This window comes from Zootoca vivipara, chromosome 7 (genome assembly GCF_965207765.1).
Source record: "Zootoca vivipara chromosome 7, rZooViv2.hap1.1, whole genome shotgun sequence".
In the NCBI taxonomy this organism is placed as follows: domain Eukaryota; kingdom Metazoa; phylum Chordata; class Lepidosauria; order Squamata; family Lacertidae; genus Zootoca; species Zootoca vivipara.
In genome coordinates, this window is record NC_142590.1 from 69642962 (window position 1) to 69662562 (window position 19601).

The 19601-nt window shown below is 40.9% G+C and overlaps 1 protein-coding gene across 1 annotated transcript; it reads left to right on the top strand.

Annotated features, from left to right (window-relative positions):
* Positions 1-907: 907 nt before the first annotated feature.
* On the top strand, positions 908-17072 carry IFT52 (intraflagellar transport 52). The gene is made up of 14 exons (XM_035121829.3): positions 908-1116; positions 2883-3007; positions 3813-3900; positions 4996-5125; positions 6092-6167; positions 6279-6350; positions 7180-7306; positions 8510-8596; positions 10676-10744; positions 11549-11703; positions 12729-12816; positions 15269-15377; positions 15858-16003; positions 16743-17072. The coding sequence occupies exons 1-14, from the start codon at positions 1099-1101 to the stop codon at positions 16788-16790; spliced, it is 1338 nt and encodes a 445-aa protein (XP_034977720.1). The 5' UTR covers positions 908-1098; the 3' UTR covers positions 16791-17072.
* The last annotated feature ends 2529 nt before the right edge of the window (positions 17073-19601 follow it).

The following is a 19601-nucleotide window of genomic DNA, read 5'->3' on the forward strand; positions in this document are numbered from 1 at the left end:
ACATCACTTCCCTTTCACTCTTAATGCTATCCGATGAAACCCTTAGGAGCACACATCTGACAAACTGACCAATAAATAAATAAATAAATAAATATACAAGTAGGGAAGCAGAATTGTTACTAGTGATAATGAGTTTCACAGGTTAGTTCACCAGCAAAATGCAACGAATGAAAACTAAAGCTATCCTCAGATAGGCTATTCTGGAGTTCAAAAGGTTTCTAAAAAGGGCAACCAAAATTATCAAGGGGGTGGAAGAACTCCCCTATAAGGAAAGTTTGCAGCCTTTGGGACTTTGTAGTTTAGAGAAAAAATGAGTAAGAGGTGAAATTATAGAAATTTATGCACGGCATGGAGAACGTGGATGCAGAAATGTTTTTCTTCCTCTTTCATAATATTGTGTACAGCCCATGAAATTGAATGTCGGGAGATTCAGGACAGCTGAAAGAAAATACTTCATGCAGTGCATAGTTAAACTATGGAGCTATGGTGGTTTGCATATACAATTAGACCGCCATGCATCTGTCTAGCAATGTCTACTAGCCGTGGTGGAGGCAGTATGCTCCTGAACACCAGTTGATGGAAATCACAGCTTTCCCACAAGCACCTGGATGTTGGGCTAGATGGGCTATGTTAAGAAGGTGTTGCTACTCAGCACGAAAGTGGGGAGGGGGGATTAAGATTGCTGGGATTTAGGTCTACCCCTCAAGTCACACTACACATAAACTTTCCACATCCAGTGCCCTCTGCTGTTTCCAGAACAATTCCAAACAAAAACAAAAACAAAAAAACCGTCGCCAAGAGATCTTTTCCCTGCTCCTGCCGCTGCCGACATTAGCGGAGTCCCCTGCATCATCGAGAATGGAAGATTCCACCGCTGAATGAGCCGCTTGTAGCTCAAGGAGACTCTAGGCGGGACTGTGTCGTCATCACGTCGGACGCAACGCGGTTTTCCCTTCCTCTCACCCGCCTCCTGCTTTTGCCGGCGAAGCCGCTTTGGGCGGCTGCGCAGACGGAAAGGGCTCGCGTTGCTAGGGAGGGAGAAGGCCCTTAGTTACCGCGCGTTGCTGCTGCTCCGCGGTTGGAGGGGACGGGGAAAGGATGGTTGCGACCCCGCAGGTAAGTCAACTTTTGTGGTGGTGGAGAAGAGGTGTTTCCCTCTCCCTCGGGGCCATTTATGGAGGCGGAGGTTTATTTCGTAGGTACGAGCCTGGCTCCCCTCACCTTGGGACCTTGTAGAAGTCTGAGCTGGTAAATTTTAGTTGCCTCCCGCCTTTCTGTAGCGAGAAAAACCAGGGTTACAAACCAGGCTTACAAACGGGGGACGGGGCGGGAATTGCATAATCACGAACATAGCAAAAGCAGACAGGAGCAATAAATAGAACACATCCAAAAGCATGCAACCATATTGAAAAATTCCCACATAAATCATAAGAAGAACCAAAACAAATGTATAAAAAATAATAATCAATAGCAGCAACAAAAGCCCCCTCAAACAAACATTACCCCAGTCCAAGAGTCCTCTTAAATTTGATTTTTATATATATATAAAAAAAATAGGATACAGGTACATGGAAACCACCATCAAATCACAGGTCATATTTGCACCTGCAGACTGAATCACACAGAATCAAAGAATAGTAGAGTTGAAAGCAACTCTGGGGATCATCTAGTCCAACCCCCTGCACTTTGTGGTGCAGCACATGGATCCCTATAAACTTGCAATATTTTTATACTGATTCCCCACCCCACCCCACCCAAAAAGCTACTACTGTATTAAAAACATGACGTCTGTAATGTCAACCAACACCAGAAGCATCATGGCACGGTCTGAGGATACAGATGTAATGTGATTTGATGGTGGTTTGAGGGAGTGGTTCAAGAATCTGTAAGGATCTGTGTCCCCTAGGCCTAGATTCAATGGTTAATGCTGTTAATGTGAAGTACTCTGGATACACTGTGTTTTGAGGTGCTGCCTGTGACAAAGAGACGTCATAGTGGTTTTGGTGGCATTCTGTATAAAACCTATGTGAAAAATCTGCCCAATGCCTCAGATCCATGTTTTTGTGCCATGGCTGTGTCAGAAAACACCAGATACATCATGATTTCAGCCTCTGGAGAGGGAGATTCTATAATGGGATTAAGAGAAACCTTTGTAAAAATGCAATTTCAAGCAGATTGTTTTTTTTAATTTGTAGATGCAACTACTACTTGCTTCCAAATCTACTTACTGTATTTCTGTTCTTCAGTGCCAAATCGTACACTTACTGATAGAATTGCCCTCATTTTTCGAACTACAAATGCTTAGGAAATCTCAGTGCTGCAAGCTTGTAATGATTTTATGCCAGTTTATTCACTGCCATAGCTCTCCCAAAAGAGTCCTGGGAATTAGCCCCCGGAGAGGGTTTTGATAGTGTGTAGTATTATAGCTCAAGAACAAGATACCCTGGCCAGGAACCTACTATTTTATTGTCCCAATTGCTGGAACAGAAGTGGGGTTGCTTTGCTTTCTACTAGAACGCTTCGATCCACCAGCTGTAGCCTGGTACAAAAGACATACACTAAGAACCAAACAAAGCTGACACTCATACCACTCAAAAATACACTTGTCACCCCAAGCTTTCTTCATTTTCACTAGCATTCTTTTTGGCAGGTTAGGGTATTTGGAAAGTTGGAAGTAAAAAATCCTTGCAGAGAACCCAGATTTTCTTTCTTTCCACTGTGCTAGAACAATCAATAAAACATAATGTTATTTGGTTAATTGTGGGTATTCATTAATTCTACATTAATCTGGGAAAGGTTCTTAGAATTTATTAATAATGATAGCACTTTTTGCCTTTGCTTTGTTTTTTTTATTTATGTGCCTGTGCTCTTTCATTTTTGAGGTAACTATGGAGGGAGAAGTCCGTAATATAATCGTCTTCAGTGCTTCTAAAAAGGAAATTTTTACTATGAACAATGGTTATAGGATTCTACAAAAAAAGCTTCGAAGCAACTGGAAGATACAGAGGTGAGTGGAGTATGTATTGGGGTTTTTTCCTGATCTGTGTTAGCTTCCTGCATTTTACGGTACTACTGCTGTTTTGAGAGGAGAAGACGAGCGATCTTTTGTTTCTAGACCAGCATTGAAGTTTGATGAAGGCATAAAAATGCTTGAAAGTACCCAGGACAATGGCTGCCCCATAACAGTTAAATTTTTGCTCTCCTTGTATCTTGTACAATATCTGTATATCTGATTCCAGATTTTAAACAAGCTTCTTTTGTTTGTGTGGGCTCCATAGTCCTGCATTCAAGCCTTACCTCAACCACAGCTTTTCTAGATGGGTCTAAGCCCCTGTTCTTTAAAGCATCAGCCCTTCACCTTCATTGTGGGGATAATTGCGCAAGTGAAATGAGGCCTTTAGCTTAATATGCCTATATGCATTTGGTATTAGGTCTTAGTGGTTTGTAATATATCTCCCTTGAACATTTTGATGGTGGAATGAGATCGGGTAATCTGGTTCAGGACATCAGTCTTTATTTTAGGGTTGAATACCTTCTTATTTTTGTAATCATTTTCAAAGTAGAGAAGAAAATTAAAAATACATTATAATGCAACATCTGCCTAGACAATTGAGATATTGACCCAGCATGCATGTCACAGTAAGCCATAGTTCACCCTGAACACCGCTAAGTTGGCTCTTTTCCTCTTCCCTGCTTACACTCGGGGGGGGGGGGGCACAATCAGTGTCTTTGCATTATGTCCAGTCCTGGAATTGTGGTTTGCCAGTGATATCTGTTGCTGGATAACATGTCTTCTATTAATTTGTCCATAGTTTAAAAGATGAAATAACTTCAGAGAAGCTGACTGGAGTAAAACTCTGGATTACATCAGGACCTAGAGAAAAGTTCACAGCTGCTGAAGTATGTAATTGTCTTAAATACCTCAATAACTGTTTACCTGTTTACCTTGCTGATCTTGTCTAGTATTTTGATCCTGTGTACTTCTTCAGGATTCAGTGGTTCTCTTGCATCACATCCTATTGGCCTATTGGATTCATAGAAGCAGAGCAGGATGGTGCACACTCTGGCCATCCTGTTTTGTATGATCTGGGACAGGATTGGTGCCTTGAAAATGTGTCTGAGCCACAGTACTGTACCCTGTATGTATGTTAGGTGGACTGTTTACTGTTTACTAATGGATCACCTAATGCCTTCATGTTGGGATTTTTGCAAAGAGTGCTAGACATAGGGCAGAATTCAGTGTAGCGTTAAGCTTCATGTTCTGTCAGTGCAAGGATTTTTTCTTATGCAGTGGGACATTCTCCTCTCCTCCCCTGTGCACTCCATAAATCTGTTCTAGGCATTCCCCCAGTCCTCTGCAGTAAATCTGGAGACCGCATGCAGAGGGACAATCACAAAATTATTTAGCTGACTGTACAATTCTAACCATGTCTACTCAGAAGTCAGTCCTGTTGGATTCAATGGGGCTTACTTTCAGGTAAGTAGTTTTAGGACTACAGCCTAAATGCAATCCACTAAAGCACTTACTATGAAGTTAAACATGAAGGCCTACTCAGGATTGCTTAGAGCAGATTAATTATGCCATAACTTGTAAAGAGACCTTGAGTATGCACTCATACATGATAAATTTAAAACACATTGGTGGACTCACAGATGAAAAACAAAGAAAAGAAAAGAAAGTGGACTATGGAAGACTAAAGCTAGCCCTGACCTGCTGTATGCCAAACAGCAGGTAGTTTGTTAGCTTAAATACCTATTTGCACTGCTTAAACTTTAACCATCTTTAGGGTTAATTTTCCTTTTGTCTTGTAAGAATAATAAGATGGGGTTTCTTTACCAAAGGGGACTTAGTATTTTGTAAGGATGTGCAAGCTGTGTTGTGTTGCTGTTCTAATTTTCAAGGGTTAAATTGTGCAAAAGCAGGGAAACCTTTCATCCTGGGACTCAAGACTTTGTTGCAAAGGACTCGCATTTTGTGCCTTTTTTCCTTTGCAGTTTGAGGTTCTGAAGAAGTATCTAGAAAGTGGTGGGGATATCCTGGTGATGCTGGGAGAAGGTGGTGAATCTCGATATGACACCAACATCAACTTTTTATTGGAAGAATATGGGATCATGGTTAATAATGGTAATAACTGACCTGAGGACAAGCTTTCTTCTTTGGTCAGTCTTGAAAATGTTCACATATCATATAGTCAGAAACCACAAACAAGTGACCCAATTTACAGAAATTTCAGTGTGCTTTATTTATTTGATATTGCTAGGTCCCAAAAGAGCTAGCGACAGAGTATGATTGTAGCTTTGCCATCTTCCCTTTTCCATGTTTGCTGATTTTGAAAATACTAAGCGAGTGAACAGTACTATGATAAATTACATCCAAGTCTGAGGGATATTTGGTATGGCGGCAGGCCTGCACTCTCTGTGAGCAGTGAGCAAGGTCCACAGGATTTCTCTCTGTTAGGCTCCAAGTAAACATCTCTTGCTGTATCTCTTGCTGCACATTGTTGCGCTGTAACTTTCATTTTCCTTTAAACCATTGCGTGCACTGCACATTCGAATATTCAGCAGCCCCTCCTCTTTGTGGCCTCAGTGCATGGACTGCATTCAGTGGATGCAAGAGCAGAGCAGTGCAAGGGCTTGGGGAAGGTGGATTCATGTGCGATGTAAAACTGCCTTGGCCTAAAGTGAATAGCTTGATGAATTGCTTCTGATACAGCAAAAGAGCCACTGCACCTCTATCTTTCATTGTGACTGTTCCATTTGTACTTTTGCTATGATTGTACATCTGCATCTTCTTATGGGCTGCCACAAGGAAAATATGAGAGATTTGTCAGCTTTTTAAGGCCCATGGGCACATTTGCAAACAGAAACAGTTGTGGGCACCACATGCACACCTCAGCCAGGCACACACTGCAGCCTAGTCAATTGGCTACAATAGAATGCTTCTATTCAGAATGCTTCTAATAAGAAGGTGCTTTGTTGGCAACATCAGCCTTCATATAATTTGACAGAACCAGGATCTAGAATCCATAGCCCACACTTTGCAGCACTGCATCTTACCAGAAAAAAAATATTATTTTTCATTTCTCTTAAGACTCTGTGGTGAGAAATGTGTATTATAAATACTTCCATCCTAAAGAAGCTTTGGTCTCCAATGGAGTTTTAAATCGGTAAGTATTTGATAGTGGATGGTATATGGGTGCATTCACATTTTATTTTGCATAACTTTGCTATATTTTGCAACTACAAATCACGGTTATTTCTTGGTTTCCATCTATAAGGGAAATCAGTAGAGCTGCTGGAAAAACAGTGTCTGGGATAATAGATGAAGACAACAGTGGAAATGATTCACAGTAAGTATCTTCTTTCCATCCATGTTACAGATGCCATGAATGTTCATTCCAAAAAGTTATAATAAAGCATTGTGTGGGAAGTGCTCTTGAAATTTGTAGAATATTCTAAATAATGCCTAAGATTTTGTATTTTGCCTCTTGAAATGCTGCTTAAGGGGAGTTATGCTACAAAATCCAAGGAAGGGAACAGTTTTGCACGATGTTCTAGATATTTTTTTTTTACTATTTATGGACATTTTTTATACATGCTTTAAACATGTCACCACAGAAAGCAAGAAAAACTGGATTTTAATACATTGTAAAGTACAGTCCTTTTAATTACTGGCTTGGATCCACTATTGCAAGGCCTCTTCCACTCACAATGCAATGGAAGAGTGTTGGTTTTAAAAAGTGACACCCAAATCCTGATAAGTTATTGCATTGTCACAAGCTCTTTTTGAAGCACAGGTTCCTTCTCAAGACTTTCTTGTGGCCTGGAGTCTCTAAACTTAAGTCTTTCCCCTTCCTTATTCAGTATGTTGCCTATACTGTATTGTAACCTCTGCTAAATTGTGGTACTGCCCTGGGAAAAGTAGAAGACTTCTGTGAATGCTTGCTGAGCAGTACAAATGCACCTTTCGTCCACTTTTGGTTCTTTGGATCTAAGCCATCACAATTAATTCTAGAGTGTTACAAAGACAAGGTATCTTTTTTTTAAAAGAAAAAAATAATCTTCCAGCAGAAGAACATGAAGGGGTGTGGACAGAGAGAATGGTTGATTGTGTTTGACAGCATTGCAATTCTGTGAAATATAGAAAATGCTTATGACAGTCTTTGTACTATTTTGTAGGGCTCTCACTTTTGTGTATCCATTTGGTGCTACACTTAATGTGATGAAACCAGCAGTGGCTGTTCTGTCCACGGGATCTGTCTGCTTTCCTCTTAATAGACCCATCTTGGCTTTTTATCACTTTAAGGTACATAACTGCATGAGCCATCAAATACTTGTAAAACATGATATTTTGTAACTTTGTTCATAATTTCTGTTACTTGCACATCTTGTGCAACTTTAGCAGGAAAGCATTCAGATAAAAGCTCCTTTACGTTGGAACCTTTGAAAAGAGTTGACCTATAACGGGTGGGGAAGCACATTGAACTGTTATTGCAGTTCCTCCCTGGTTTTATCAGTCATTAGTAATAATAAGTACGCCATTTCTAAAACACTTCTAAGACAAAATGCTGACAGGTGAATAAAACTAAAGATAGGCCCTGCTCTAAATTTACATTATCATACTTTTACTTCATTTTTAGTGTAATTTACCAACTTTAAATAATGTCTGGTAAATATGTTCATTTGAATTTACTTATTTTCTTAGCTTTTCCCAAAATATTTGGAAAAGGGGACAGTATGTTAAGCATTCATACAAATTCAACTGAGATTGATAAAAACAAGATAACTTGACATTTGTACACATAGTTTATCCCAGTTATTAAAGCCATTCCAAACAAGTATGCCTTGCAATCTTTTCTTTATTCTGCCCCAATAGTGTCTGTGCATTCATAATCTGTATGAGCTTTTAATGCCTTCATAGAAACATGTACTATTGAGTGTATGGTGTCCTCAAAACGGAGACTTTCAGTGGACAAATTAATTTTTAGTGTCCCAGCCAATTCTAGGCTGAATCAACAGAAGTATATTGTCTAGAGACAGGGAAGTTATCGTTTGCTCTGTTCTGCCTTGGTAAGACCCGATCAGGAGTACTGTGTCCAGTTCTGGGCACCATGGTATAATAAGGATATTGACAGCTTGGAACGTGTGCAAAAGGATTCTGAAGAAAATGGTAGAATGTCTGTTAGGGCAGAGAAAATTATCCGAAGGAAAATCTAGAATCTGTTCAAGACAAATGAGGTGGAATTCAAAGAGCTACTGTAGTACTGTGCCTCCTATACCAATCCCACACAGCCAATCTAGGAAAATACCATGGTCACCTGTCACATCTGGCTTGTGACGTGTAGGGGACAGAGGGATCTGGCCTATTGGTCAGACCAGATTCCCCAATCCTGCACTAAAGTAATGCAGAATGTTAAAGAGTGTAATATAAAAAGTACATCTGGTAAGATAAAGCATTGATGTACAGTATAAGTTATTAAATGTGTTCTACTGATTTCTTCTTTGATAGAATCAAGGTGGCAAGTTAGCTGTACTAGGATCTTGTCATATGTTCAGTGACCAATATTTGGAAAAAGAAGAAAACAGCAAGATTATGGTGAGCCTCTGTTGTCAACTTCATTGCTAATACTTTAATAATTTATGCCCTCTAATGATCAGTTGACCAGGTTTATTTGAAGCTTAGGAGTTAATCAGCAGAGTGAGCTGTCTTTTCAACCATATCAAGTTGAGGTTTTTGCTACTTACTTCTTTTTGATACTATGGTATGTAGTCTTTTTTGCAATACAGTCGTACCTTGGTTTTCGAACAGCCTAGTTCTTGAACGTTTTGGTTCCTGAATGCTGCAAACCCGGAAGTGACTGTTCCGGTTTGCGAACTATTTTTGGAAGCCAAACGTCCGACAGAGTTTCCGCGGCTTCCAATTGGCTGCAGGAGCTTCCTGCAGCCAATCAGAAGCTGCACTTTGGTTTCCGAACGTTTTGGAAGTTGAACAGACTTCTGGAATGGATTCTGTTCGACTTCCAAGGTATGATTGTAGTCTTTTAGGGCATTGTTGCTAGACCAATCACATTGGACACTGGTTTCTCTTTGTAGTTGCTGTGACTCCACAGCAATATCCTCTCAGCATCAGAACCACTACCATTTACTGGTAGAGTGTGGCGTGAGGAGGCAGCAAGGTTGGGGCTGTACAGACACACTGCAGAACCTAATCCAGTGCTCCGGCTGGTGCGCACGAACAGCCCCACCTTCCCATTAACCTCATTCACTTCCCCTCCCAGTAAGTGGAAACCTCTCAACCTCATTTTGTGACCTGCTCCAATTTAAGTGTGTATAGACTTTGAGCCCTAAACTTTCAAGGAAAACAGTGAGCTAATATGTGACTTAAACATAGAGGGAGAACCATGAAGGGAAGAGATCCGTTAAGAAGAACCTTATTAACAGAATTAATACCCAGTCAGTGGCTGCTACGTTGAAGTCTTTATGCAACCTCATTTTGTTGGGTGCTATAACCTGGAGGCACTAGGGAGATCGGCCACATAAATCATCCCCATTGCATGAAACATTTTCATTATGCTATGAGGAATGTTTGAAATTCTACGTGGGAAGGAGAGTAAACCATGAAACGAACCACTTTACATATTAGGGTCGTTTCATTGAGAAGCCACTGCAGAGACATATCCAAAACTTTGGACATGGGTATTCAATTCAGATTCGCAGAGAAAAGCTCAGATGTAGGTTAAAAAGTGAGGAACAGCAATGGTGAGAATTCTTCTAGAGATACATGCAAAAACGTTGTTTGAAGGGCTTAATCTTGATCCCAGATTTTACATCTATAATTTTCTTTCCTTTAAATTCTTATTATTCCACCTTTACACACACACACACACACACAAAATTAAACCAGAAAAAGATGATACTGGATTTGAAGTCAACAAATCAATACAGTGCAGTATACATACAATCAAGAGATTGTAATGCAGAATGTCAGTAGATATGAGAAGTGGTACAGATGTTTTTATAGTTCTGTGATACCAAGTTATACAATGTGTATTTGAAGCTCCTGTGCCTGTATTCAGCATATTCAACACTATTTTAGAATCAGTGGATTTCAAACCATGGTTTCCAGTTCAAAACAAGCCATAGTTCATGTTAACCACAGCTTTTTCAGAGGCATTATCGGAAAATGAAGGCTGCAGGTGCAACTGGAGCCTGCTCAAGTGACACGTCATGCTAGTTGGTCAAGCTAGAGAAATGGGACAGAGCACTCTGCTTCATCAGCCAGACCAGATTCCATACTGGCCATGGAGGAGGTGACAAACTTCTGCAGCCAGTAGTGAAGATGATTGGGCTGGCAAAACAGAACACTCTCTTGCTTTCACTCACCTGGAAGCAGTTCCACTGCATTCACTATAGAGTTCCTGGTTACCAGTGGTGGCAAGGAAAGGGATGCAAGACAGGACTGCTTTAGTGTGACATCAGAATGCAGCCACCACCTCTCTTGCAATCATTTACTCTAAATAATGTTTCCTGCTTCCAGCCAATTTACTTCTATGTAAGTGTGGTTGATTGAATACGCCAAGGAACTTCTGTTGGTTTTTTGTTTTTTGTTTTTGCACTGTTAATATTGATAATTCAAATAATTCCACAATCATAACTGGGCTCTTTGGTTTCTTAGGATGTACTGTTCCAGTGGCTTACAACAAGCGACATCCATTTAAACCAGATTGATGCAGAAGATCCTGAGGTAAGGGGAACTAATTTAATAGTAACATTAGCCTTGTATATCATAAAGTATAGCTGCCAAGTTTGCTGAATTTCTGTTTTTGCCTCTCTTCTTTTTTTGTCCCTGCAAAGAAGGAAGCCTTGATAAACTTAAAGTAGGGGTAGCTGGTGCTGTGCCCTCTAAATGCAGGCTCCAACTTCCATTATCCTTGGACTCCCAACCCACATCAGTCCCACCTCCCAGGTTGGGAGTCCAGTAACATCTAGAGTGGACCCCATTGCCTACTCTTAACTTAAAAACAAAAAGTCGGGTTGTTAATTTCGACACTTGCTCTGTAAAGTTTATTCGGTTCCATCACTGTTTAAATTTCCAATTATCCGAAACTTTAAAATTACTTAACAGTTTGTAGTAATGTGACATTGTGAAGAACATACGGAGATGAAAAAGTAAAGCTCATTTTCTTTCCTATGATGTCTGCCATCAACAAATAGGTTTTACCATGAAAAATAAAGAGGCATCATAACATGTGAATTTAGAAGTACGTACAGAAGATCATTTTATTTGGACCAAATTTATTTAACTGTTGAAGAAGCTTTTAAAATCAGTTTTCTATATCAAGAGATGTATATAAGTGCTCATAACCATGATGGTTAGAAAATCGGCCAAACTAAATTGAAATCTGCACTCTTAAGTGTATTGTTTGTTGGATATATGATTTAAGATGCATTCCTTTTATCATGTAGTTGTTTAGCTCAATGGAAAGGTTCCATTTTTAGTGCGAGCTGTCTCTTTGTTCACAGCAATTTCCATGTGCTTTCCCCCCAGATATCTGATTATACAATGCTTCCAGATATAGCAACCCTGTCAGAGCGGCTGCGAGTTTGCTTGCAGGAGGGAGATGAAAGTCCACGAGACTTCACAACACTTTTTGACATGTCTATTTACCAGCTGGATACCACTGCACTTCCAAAAATCATCAAGTTGGTGACCTCATTTATGTTTCTCAAAACAATGGGTTGAATCCAGATTTTGCTGCCAGCAGCAGGAGTGAAAAGGCAACTTTTATCAGTTTCCCCCATCGCTTTGCACCCTGTGAAACTCTGCTCCAGAGGATGGGGGCTGGGAGAATCAGCAGAAGTCACATTACACATATATACACACCCCTGATCAAAAGTTTCCTGTGCACAGAAGGAGATCTTCTGTTTGCAGACAGCAAAGTCTGGATCCAGCTCAGTGTCTTTTTCTTATTCTTTTTCGTTTAATAGATTTTAGGGCCTATTCATTGCATTTTTTCATTGTTTATAGGCTCTTTGAGGACAGAGTCCTCTCAAGGTGGAGAACAATAACGCAAACATTAAATTACAATAGAAATAAGTTTTGTTAAATACTTTTTAAAAATTTAAAATATACAACAGTAGGCAGCAATATAATATAGGCAATAGAATCAGCAGCAAAGTGCATCAGGTAAAAGCCACTTGAAACAGGTAGGGTTTTTTAAGCCTTTTTGAATGCCAAGACTGAAAGGGCCACTGTGCATCCTTTGGGAGTTACAAAGAACAGGGGCCACTACTGCAAAGACCCTATCCTTGGTGTCCACCAATCTTACCCATCTTAAAGGTGGCACAGAAGCAGAGCTTCTGATGCTGTTGTCTTCAAGGTTCGTATGGGCAGATGCAGTCCTTCATATAACATGGCCTTGAACTGTTCGGAATTTTTAAGGTTCAGTATCAGCACTTTGACTTGAATTTCAATATGTTATGCACCATCAGCAGAAAGGTGGTTAAATGTGGGGTTTTGCCCATGTACACTTTTAGAATTAATAAATATTAAATTAACTATGCCAAAATTATAACTAGGACTAGTCCTAGTTATAATTTTGGCATAGTTAAATTAATATCTATCCTTGACTTATGGTGACAGTAAAAGTTGTTAACACATGACAAAACCCCAAAGCAAAAAACCTTTAGCCAATGCTACAAACTTTACACATTGTTATACGTTGCAGGTCTTATGAGCAGCTGAATGTGAAATACGAACCGCTCCAACTAATTCAGCCTCAGTTTGAAACTCCATTACCTGCACTTCAGCCAGCTGTGAGTAACTGTCCTGGGAGAGGAAGGAATTAAGGTGACAAGCATTTATGAGTAGGGTGAACAGATGAGTCTTGGGTGATTTCAGGGACAGAAGAGGCAACACAGTATATAGTGCAGGGAGAGTTCAAGGCTTATGGGATAGGAAGAGAGGATCAGGCAGGTCATCTTGGTGGAATGACTGAAAGTTACAATGTGTGTTGAAGCAGGTCTATGACTTGTAGGTCAGTGTTTCTTTTTCCAACCGTGGCCCCTTTCGACCTCATTTCCTTCCTGTGGCCCCCTGTCCTACTGGCAGAAATGGTAGCTATTCAGATGTTTTGTTTGTAAATAGAACATGTTTTACACACACACACACACAATACAAAATACATAAAAAATTATACTTTCAGTATTTCTCAATCAATGTGACCCTTGTGTTTGGTGACCAGAAACAAGCTTTTTTTATATCTGGTTCTTTTGCTGCGAGGGATAACTGAAGATCACCTCTGTCCATTGCGTTGAGCCGATTCTGCGGGAGGCTGAGTAACAATTACATGCAGCAACATGCCTCCTTTCACAGTAATACTTGCACGAAGAAACAGCACCCCACACACTAACACTGCTGCAGCCATAGACCTTGCCCATGACAAACCACATGTGGACAGCTTGGTGCATTTAGTGGTAGAGTGCAGAAGTGGGAGGGAGAAGGAAGTGGAAGTGGTGTCGCTGCAAAGTGTGTGTGGCACTCAATCCATTGGGAATCACGGTCACTTCTCTGTTCCCTCTACTTCTCTGTTTTCTATTTTCTTCACTTCTTTGTTGTTGTTTTTCTTTTCTTGCTCACTTTTCTATTTTCTTCACTTTTCACTTCCCCTCTGTGGCTCCCTAGTCTCGGGCCATGGCGTCCCATTTATGCGGTTTCCACTTGTGGACCCCTTGGAATATCTTGGGGTGTCAGAGACTAGACTGAGAATTACAGCTCTGATGAGGAATGGTGGGAAACTCCCCCTCTTCCTGCTCCTGACCAGGATCCTGAAGCTGCCCAGGAACAGTGGAGCAGTATAGATTTAGAGAATTGGTTTGCAGAAGGAAATAGTTCGGAAGACAAAAGCTGGGCAGAGCTGAGTGGGGAACAGTTAGGAGAAGCAGAACAGGAAGAGAGAGAGATAACTGACTTCCCTTCACTGGAAATTGTCCAGCCTCTCTCTCCAAGGGCAAAGAGAGCTGATTGTTGGGATATTTGTACACCGAGCTACTCCAGCAGTGAGGAGTGGTATGGTTTGTGTCTGACTTTACTGTGAGAAAGGAAGTGCTGTGTTATCTCCTTTCTCCCACGTGATGTTTTTATGTTTCTTTACTTTCGCTTCTGGCTCTAGATGTGACTGGAAGCAAGATGCCAAGCTCTGAATTTATACGCTCGGTAGCAGAGCTTTTATTTTGTATATAGCCCTAAATAAAGTAGTTGCAGATCTACTTTATGGCTCTCTTTATCTGTGTGTGCTGTTCTTCACGGACACGGAGGACAGTCACATATCACTGTGCCCACTGGTCTGCTCTTAACCGGTTGTGAGATCAGGTTGCCAGAAGGGGAAGTGATGGGGATGGCTCAGGGCGAAGTGGGAGGAAAACTTATCTGGGTGTACCCTAACTTCGAGAATGGCTGTTTTGTTTTTTGTTTGTGATAATTAAATACTCTTAAACTGGTAAGGGACTCTAATTGCTTTGTTTTTCTGATCCACAGCCAAAGGGGAGGACGGGGGGACGAAGCCATTTCCCCGACACCTGACATGGGAGGGCCCAGGGGCCATATGGCCCCCGGTTGGGAAACACTGTTGTTGTAGGTGACCAAAAGTTTGTTTTTCAAAGGAAGGCAGTAAAAATGAGGAAAGGTTTAACCCAGACATAATGTTCTGCCTGTCATTCCTCTAAGTTAGAAATTCCCTACATGGACAGCCTAACTTAATTTATGTGTCCAGTCCTTGCAGCTAATCACATTTCTCTCAATTCAGGCTATGCCCTGAACACACTCTAACCCAGGCATCCCCAAACTTCGGCCCTCCAGATGTTTTGGACTACAATTCCCATCTTCCCCAACCACTGGTCCTGTTAGCTAAAGATCATGGGAGTTGTAGGCCAAAACATCTGGAGGGCCGCAGTTTGGGGATGCTTGCTCTAACCCTTCCAATATCTGAAATCCTTTGGTTAGGAAACAAGTAATCTGGTGCTTGCTTTCCTCTCACCAAAATGCTTAAGCTGAATGTCACTGATTTTCCTGAAGTAGAAATTGGAAATGTCAGACCTGTATATGTTTTTGAAGGGGCTATAAACAGAATAGTTTACTTTCTGAGGCTTACATGGTATAAACAAGATTAGAACATGTGAGTAGTTTAATTAGAGCTTGCACCAATGCTCCTTTTCTTGGAACAAGTATGGGCAGACTGAGCATGTTAAGTTTTGCCTAATCTCTTACTAGGTTTTTCCACCGGCCTTCAGAGAGCTGCCTCCTCCCAGCCTGGACCTGTTTGATTTGGATGAAACGTTCTCTTCTGAGAAAGCTCGCCTTGCTCAAATAACAAACAAATGTAAGTAGTGCAAACATTTGAACTTGGGATTGCTAAACTATTTGTGGGATGGGCAGGGGAACTTTCTAGATGAAATGCTTTTTAAAAAACATTTTACAGCAGAACTTCTCAGACTTTTTATCTCCAGGGCACACTTTAGAAAGCTGAAAATTACTGAAGTCCTCCATATTATGCATACCTTAATTTTTTTGCAAAATGCATCACATTTTGTTAAGAAAACCAAATCTTTTAAAACTGTTTCCTCCATGCTAATGGAGGTACTCTAGATCAGGATACAGAATCTGTGGCCCTCCAGATGTTATTGGACACCAGTTACCATCAGCCCAGCCCCAACAGTCAAAGATGAAGGATCCTGTGGTCTAGTAATGTGTGGCTGCATATAGGCTCTGCATCCCTTCTCTGCTTGTGGAAACCCATATAAAATATTTAAATGATTTGGCAAATTTTGTGTGTATTATACTACTTTAATGTCCTTATTAGGCACTGAAGATGATCTGGAATTCTATGTCAGAAAATGTGGGGACATCCTAGGGGTAACTAACAAACTACCAAAGGAGCAGCACGATGCCAAACATATCCTGGAGCACATTTTCTTCCAAGTGGTGGAGTTCAAGAAGTTAAATCAGGTAAACTAATGGACATTTTTCTTGAAGCCCTGTCCAATGGAAAGAGATAAAAGCCAGGTTTCTGGGAAAGCAGACTCCTTCCTGATCTCAGTGATCTATAGAGGAGGCACCACATTAAAATTAATAATAAAACAGGACTTAAGCTTTATCTAATTTGCTTTTCAAGTTAATTGAGTATTCTGTTCCAACACCACTTTCAGAAGGAAAAAAAGATGGGTGGAGAGAATGCTTTCTAGCTTTTTTGTGATTCTGTGTGCTCCTTATAGAAAGCAATATTAAATACCTAGTTGATAGTTCAGCATATTGGACTTTATGCTTCCTCCTTCCTTGACTGCCAGACTCCCTCCTTCATTTTAGTGGCAACCCTCGGGCAGTGTTATATGTGCACCAGTGTTAATGCTAACCAGGGCTGCCTAAACCCAGAGTTTGCAATCCCATGTCTAGCTGTGACTACAAACTGTGGTTAGTGGTAACATTTTTGTGGACATCGATAGCTATGCAAATAGGAAGAGGAATTTACATGAGAAGACTGGGGAAGAAGAGTGTGTGAGCCTTCAGGGTGCTCCTAATCTGTTAAACATGGGCAAGATTTTGGGAACATTGTATTTGCCCTGGGCCATAAAGTCCAGGAGCTGAAAACCTTCAAGACCATTTAAATTTGATTTTGGACCCTGAAAGTGCAAAGGAGCCTAGAGTCATTTGTATGTATTGACAAATATCCTTTTTCTTTTCTTTAAAGGAGCACGATATTGATACAAGTGAAGCTGGATTCCAGGGTGGCTTTTGAATATTTGAAACGAAATTTGATGGCACAGGGAAGGATAATAGAACAGCTTCTCTTATTTTGTTGTAATTTTTTGTTGAATAAACTGGCTTGCTTTGCTTCTTCCTGCCATTTTCTCTACCCTATTTTACCTTACAAATATGTAGATAGTCTAAAACGCCGAAGCCAAATGAGGGATTGCCTTATAGGCAGCAATAATTTTGATAATTTCTTATGTATGAAGCATTCCATATTTAATATTTCTATTTATAAACAAATAAATATCACATTTTGTACAACCTAAAATTCTTGTTTCTAGCTGTCACCCTTAAACGCGTCTCTCTGTGTGGATTAATACAGTATGCATGTACAGTGGGGAAGAGGCAGATAATCTAGAAGGCTATACAACAAATAACATATATCTGTATGTGTGGTTTTTCCAACCTCATCTGGGCACTTGCTCCTTTTCAGATCATTAATGTTACTCATCTGCCTTGACAGATGCATGTATTGCTGAGCTGGCAAAACTATAAGAGTTTAGAATACTTAGAAGTAACAGTCAAAGCCATGAGAAATGCATACACTTTTAAGAAATCAAAAGATGTGCATTCCAACCGCTGCATTTTAGCAACATAATGCAGGGCCAATACTAAGACTTGGAAAGCTACAAAGTTGTAAACTGCATCTATAAACACTCAACTTTTAGATATGAATCATACATGGCATCTCACCAGTATGGGTGATTTCCGATCCTCTTTTTTAAAAAAGCCTCTTTCAAAAGGATGCTTTGAATGTGGAATTTTGCTTTGGCAATTTTGGTCAGTCAGGCCTCAGTCCCTCCTCACTTGGAGAGAGAATTGAAAATGTAAGGGTTGTTGTTGTTTAGTCGTTTAGTCGTATCCTAAAACATAAAAGATGACAATAATTGTGTTCTATTACTAAGGCCAATAGGAAGAACACTGCACAGACTCATTCTAGAGGTTATAATCTGCTTGTCATTATTACAGTCCCCTGAAAATTAGTAAATGGATGTGAAGGGTGAATTGAGACTGAAGTAGGCTGGGAGAGCCAGTATGTTGCAACCCACTTTTTAGATGAGCACAATTTCTTGACATCACACTCCAAAATAGGCAACTAGAATAATGGGCTTTAGAATAACTGCTGCAATGTTTTTTTTAAACTTCTCTTTCTAGTGGGAACAGGCCTCTGTTTACAGTAATCATTGCAGCATGTGTAAACTTAACTTTGTATTTAAGATGGCAGTCACCCAAAGTAGAACTGCAAAAATGTAAAATCATTTTACCCTGTACTAAGGTGATTATTGTATGGGGAAGCCATGACAAATGAACTATGTGAAAAGCTGCTCACTGGAAAAAAGAAAAACTTTCAATCACGCGGATATCAGTACACGTGATCAAAAACCACATGGCACTGTACCAACTAGACCAGAGTAGACTAGACATGATAATTGGGAAATCAATGACGTTTTATTTACAGTAGACGGTATGAATGTTGTCCAGAGAAATGGTACTGCCTGTTTACATAAAATACCCAATTTTGCAACAAGCTGAATAGCATATGCAAGCCTTGCTTCCAAGTCATTAGCAGAGCAAGAACCATTTACTACCAGCTGCAATTTAGCAACATAATGATAGAAGGGGGGGAGCGGCGGTTGCCTCTTGGCTGCTGGGGCTTCCCGCAGTCGTAGCCAATCTTGAGTGTGGTTGTGTAGCCAGAGGGTGTGGTTTGGGGAACGGAGCAGAGGGAAGACTTTCTCTCTGGTCCGCTCTCTAGATATAAAGGCCAGCTGTGTCGAGGTAGGGCCAAACATTGAAAAGAGGTCTGAGCGAGCTAAGCTGTCAAAGCCCATTCCCAGGTGCAATCCTTTCCACAGGGTATGTTGGGAATTCAATCAAGGAGCATGCCATAGCACACTATGCAGGTTCATGCACACGTGTGAGTGGTGCTTTGGGCCCAACCCCTGCATCTCTTGCACCGGGAACTGCATCCCCTTTTGTGGAACGCTGTGGCTTTGGCCCCAGGGCCTCAGGTAAGAATACTGGTAACCTCCACCCCCAAATTCAGTAGTGGAATTTGTTAAAAATATTTTTTAAAAGTTCTACCAGGGGGCAGAGTTCTACTCGGCCCAATCGCGGATCAAACCCTCTGCCCCCTCCTTCGCCTTCTGGGGAAGGTTCTTCTTTCCAGATGCCCAGAAAGGGGCTGGGATGGGCCACAGCACCCACAAAATAGTGGTATTTGGGGGAGTCATCCTGATATGATGCACTTCATAGGGCAATCCTTAACCATGGTTAACTCTGCCAAACAATCAACTGGTAGGCAGGTTGGTTGATTCAGGTTGCACACCCAATGCCTGTGTCAAAGCCTGATGACATCTGTAGTCAATCAAGTTGTGGCATGATTAAATCCCAATGGGTCGTCCTATGGTTTTTGCATCTCTTAACATGCCTTGTTCCCACCACACATGTCTCCACTGCACCCGGAACCAAAGCAGCATCTTAGAACATGCACGACATTCCAACTGATTAGGAAAGTGAATTCAGTAGGATGTTAGCAGAGAAAGTGAAAATGCAATTTGGACTATCGGCACACAGAAGCAATCCATGACCACCATGGATGTAAGAAATGGCATCAATATCATGAGAGGTAAGGTGTCCAGGAGGTCTGTCTTGGCTCCTGGACAGGTGATAGCAGAGCAACTGCAAGTCTGTAGTGGTACCACTGCCTAAGGTGGTGACAGGTACACACTGGGCTGTAGGGGGCTAATATGAGTGACCACACCTCCCTCTTCTCATAGAGGAACAGGCCATTGAT

Excerpts from the sequence above, each read along its gene's own strand:
- IFT52 (XM_035121829.3), top strand. Across the intron at positions 6,351-7,179 it reads AACAGTGGAAATGATTCACA|GGCTCTCACTTTTGTGTATC; the intron begins GTAAGTATCTTC and ends ACTATTTTGTAG. Across the intron at positions 8,597-10,675 it reads AAGAAAACAGCAAGATTATG|GATGTACTGTTCCAGTGGCT; the intron begins GTGAGCCTCTGT and ends TTGGTTTCTTAG.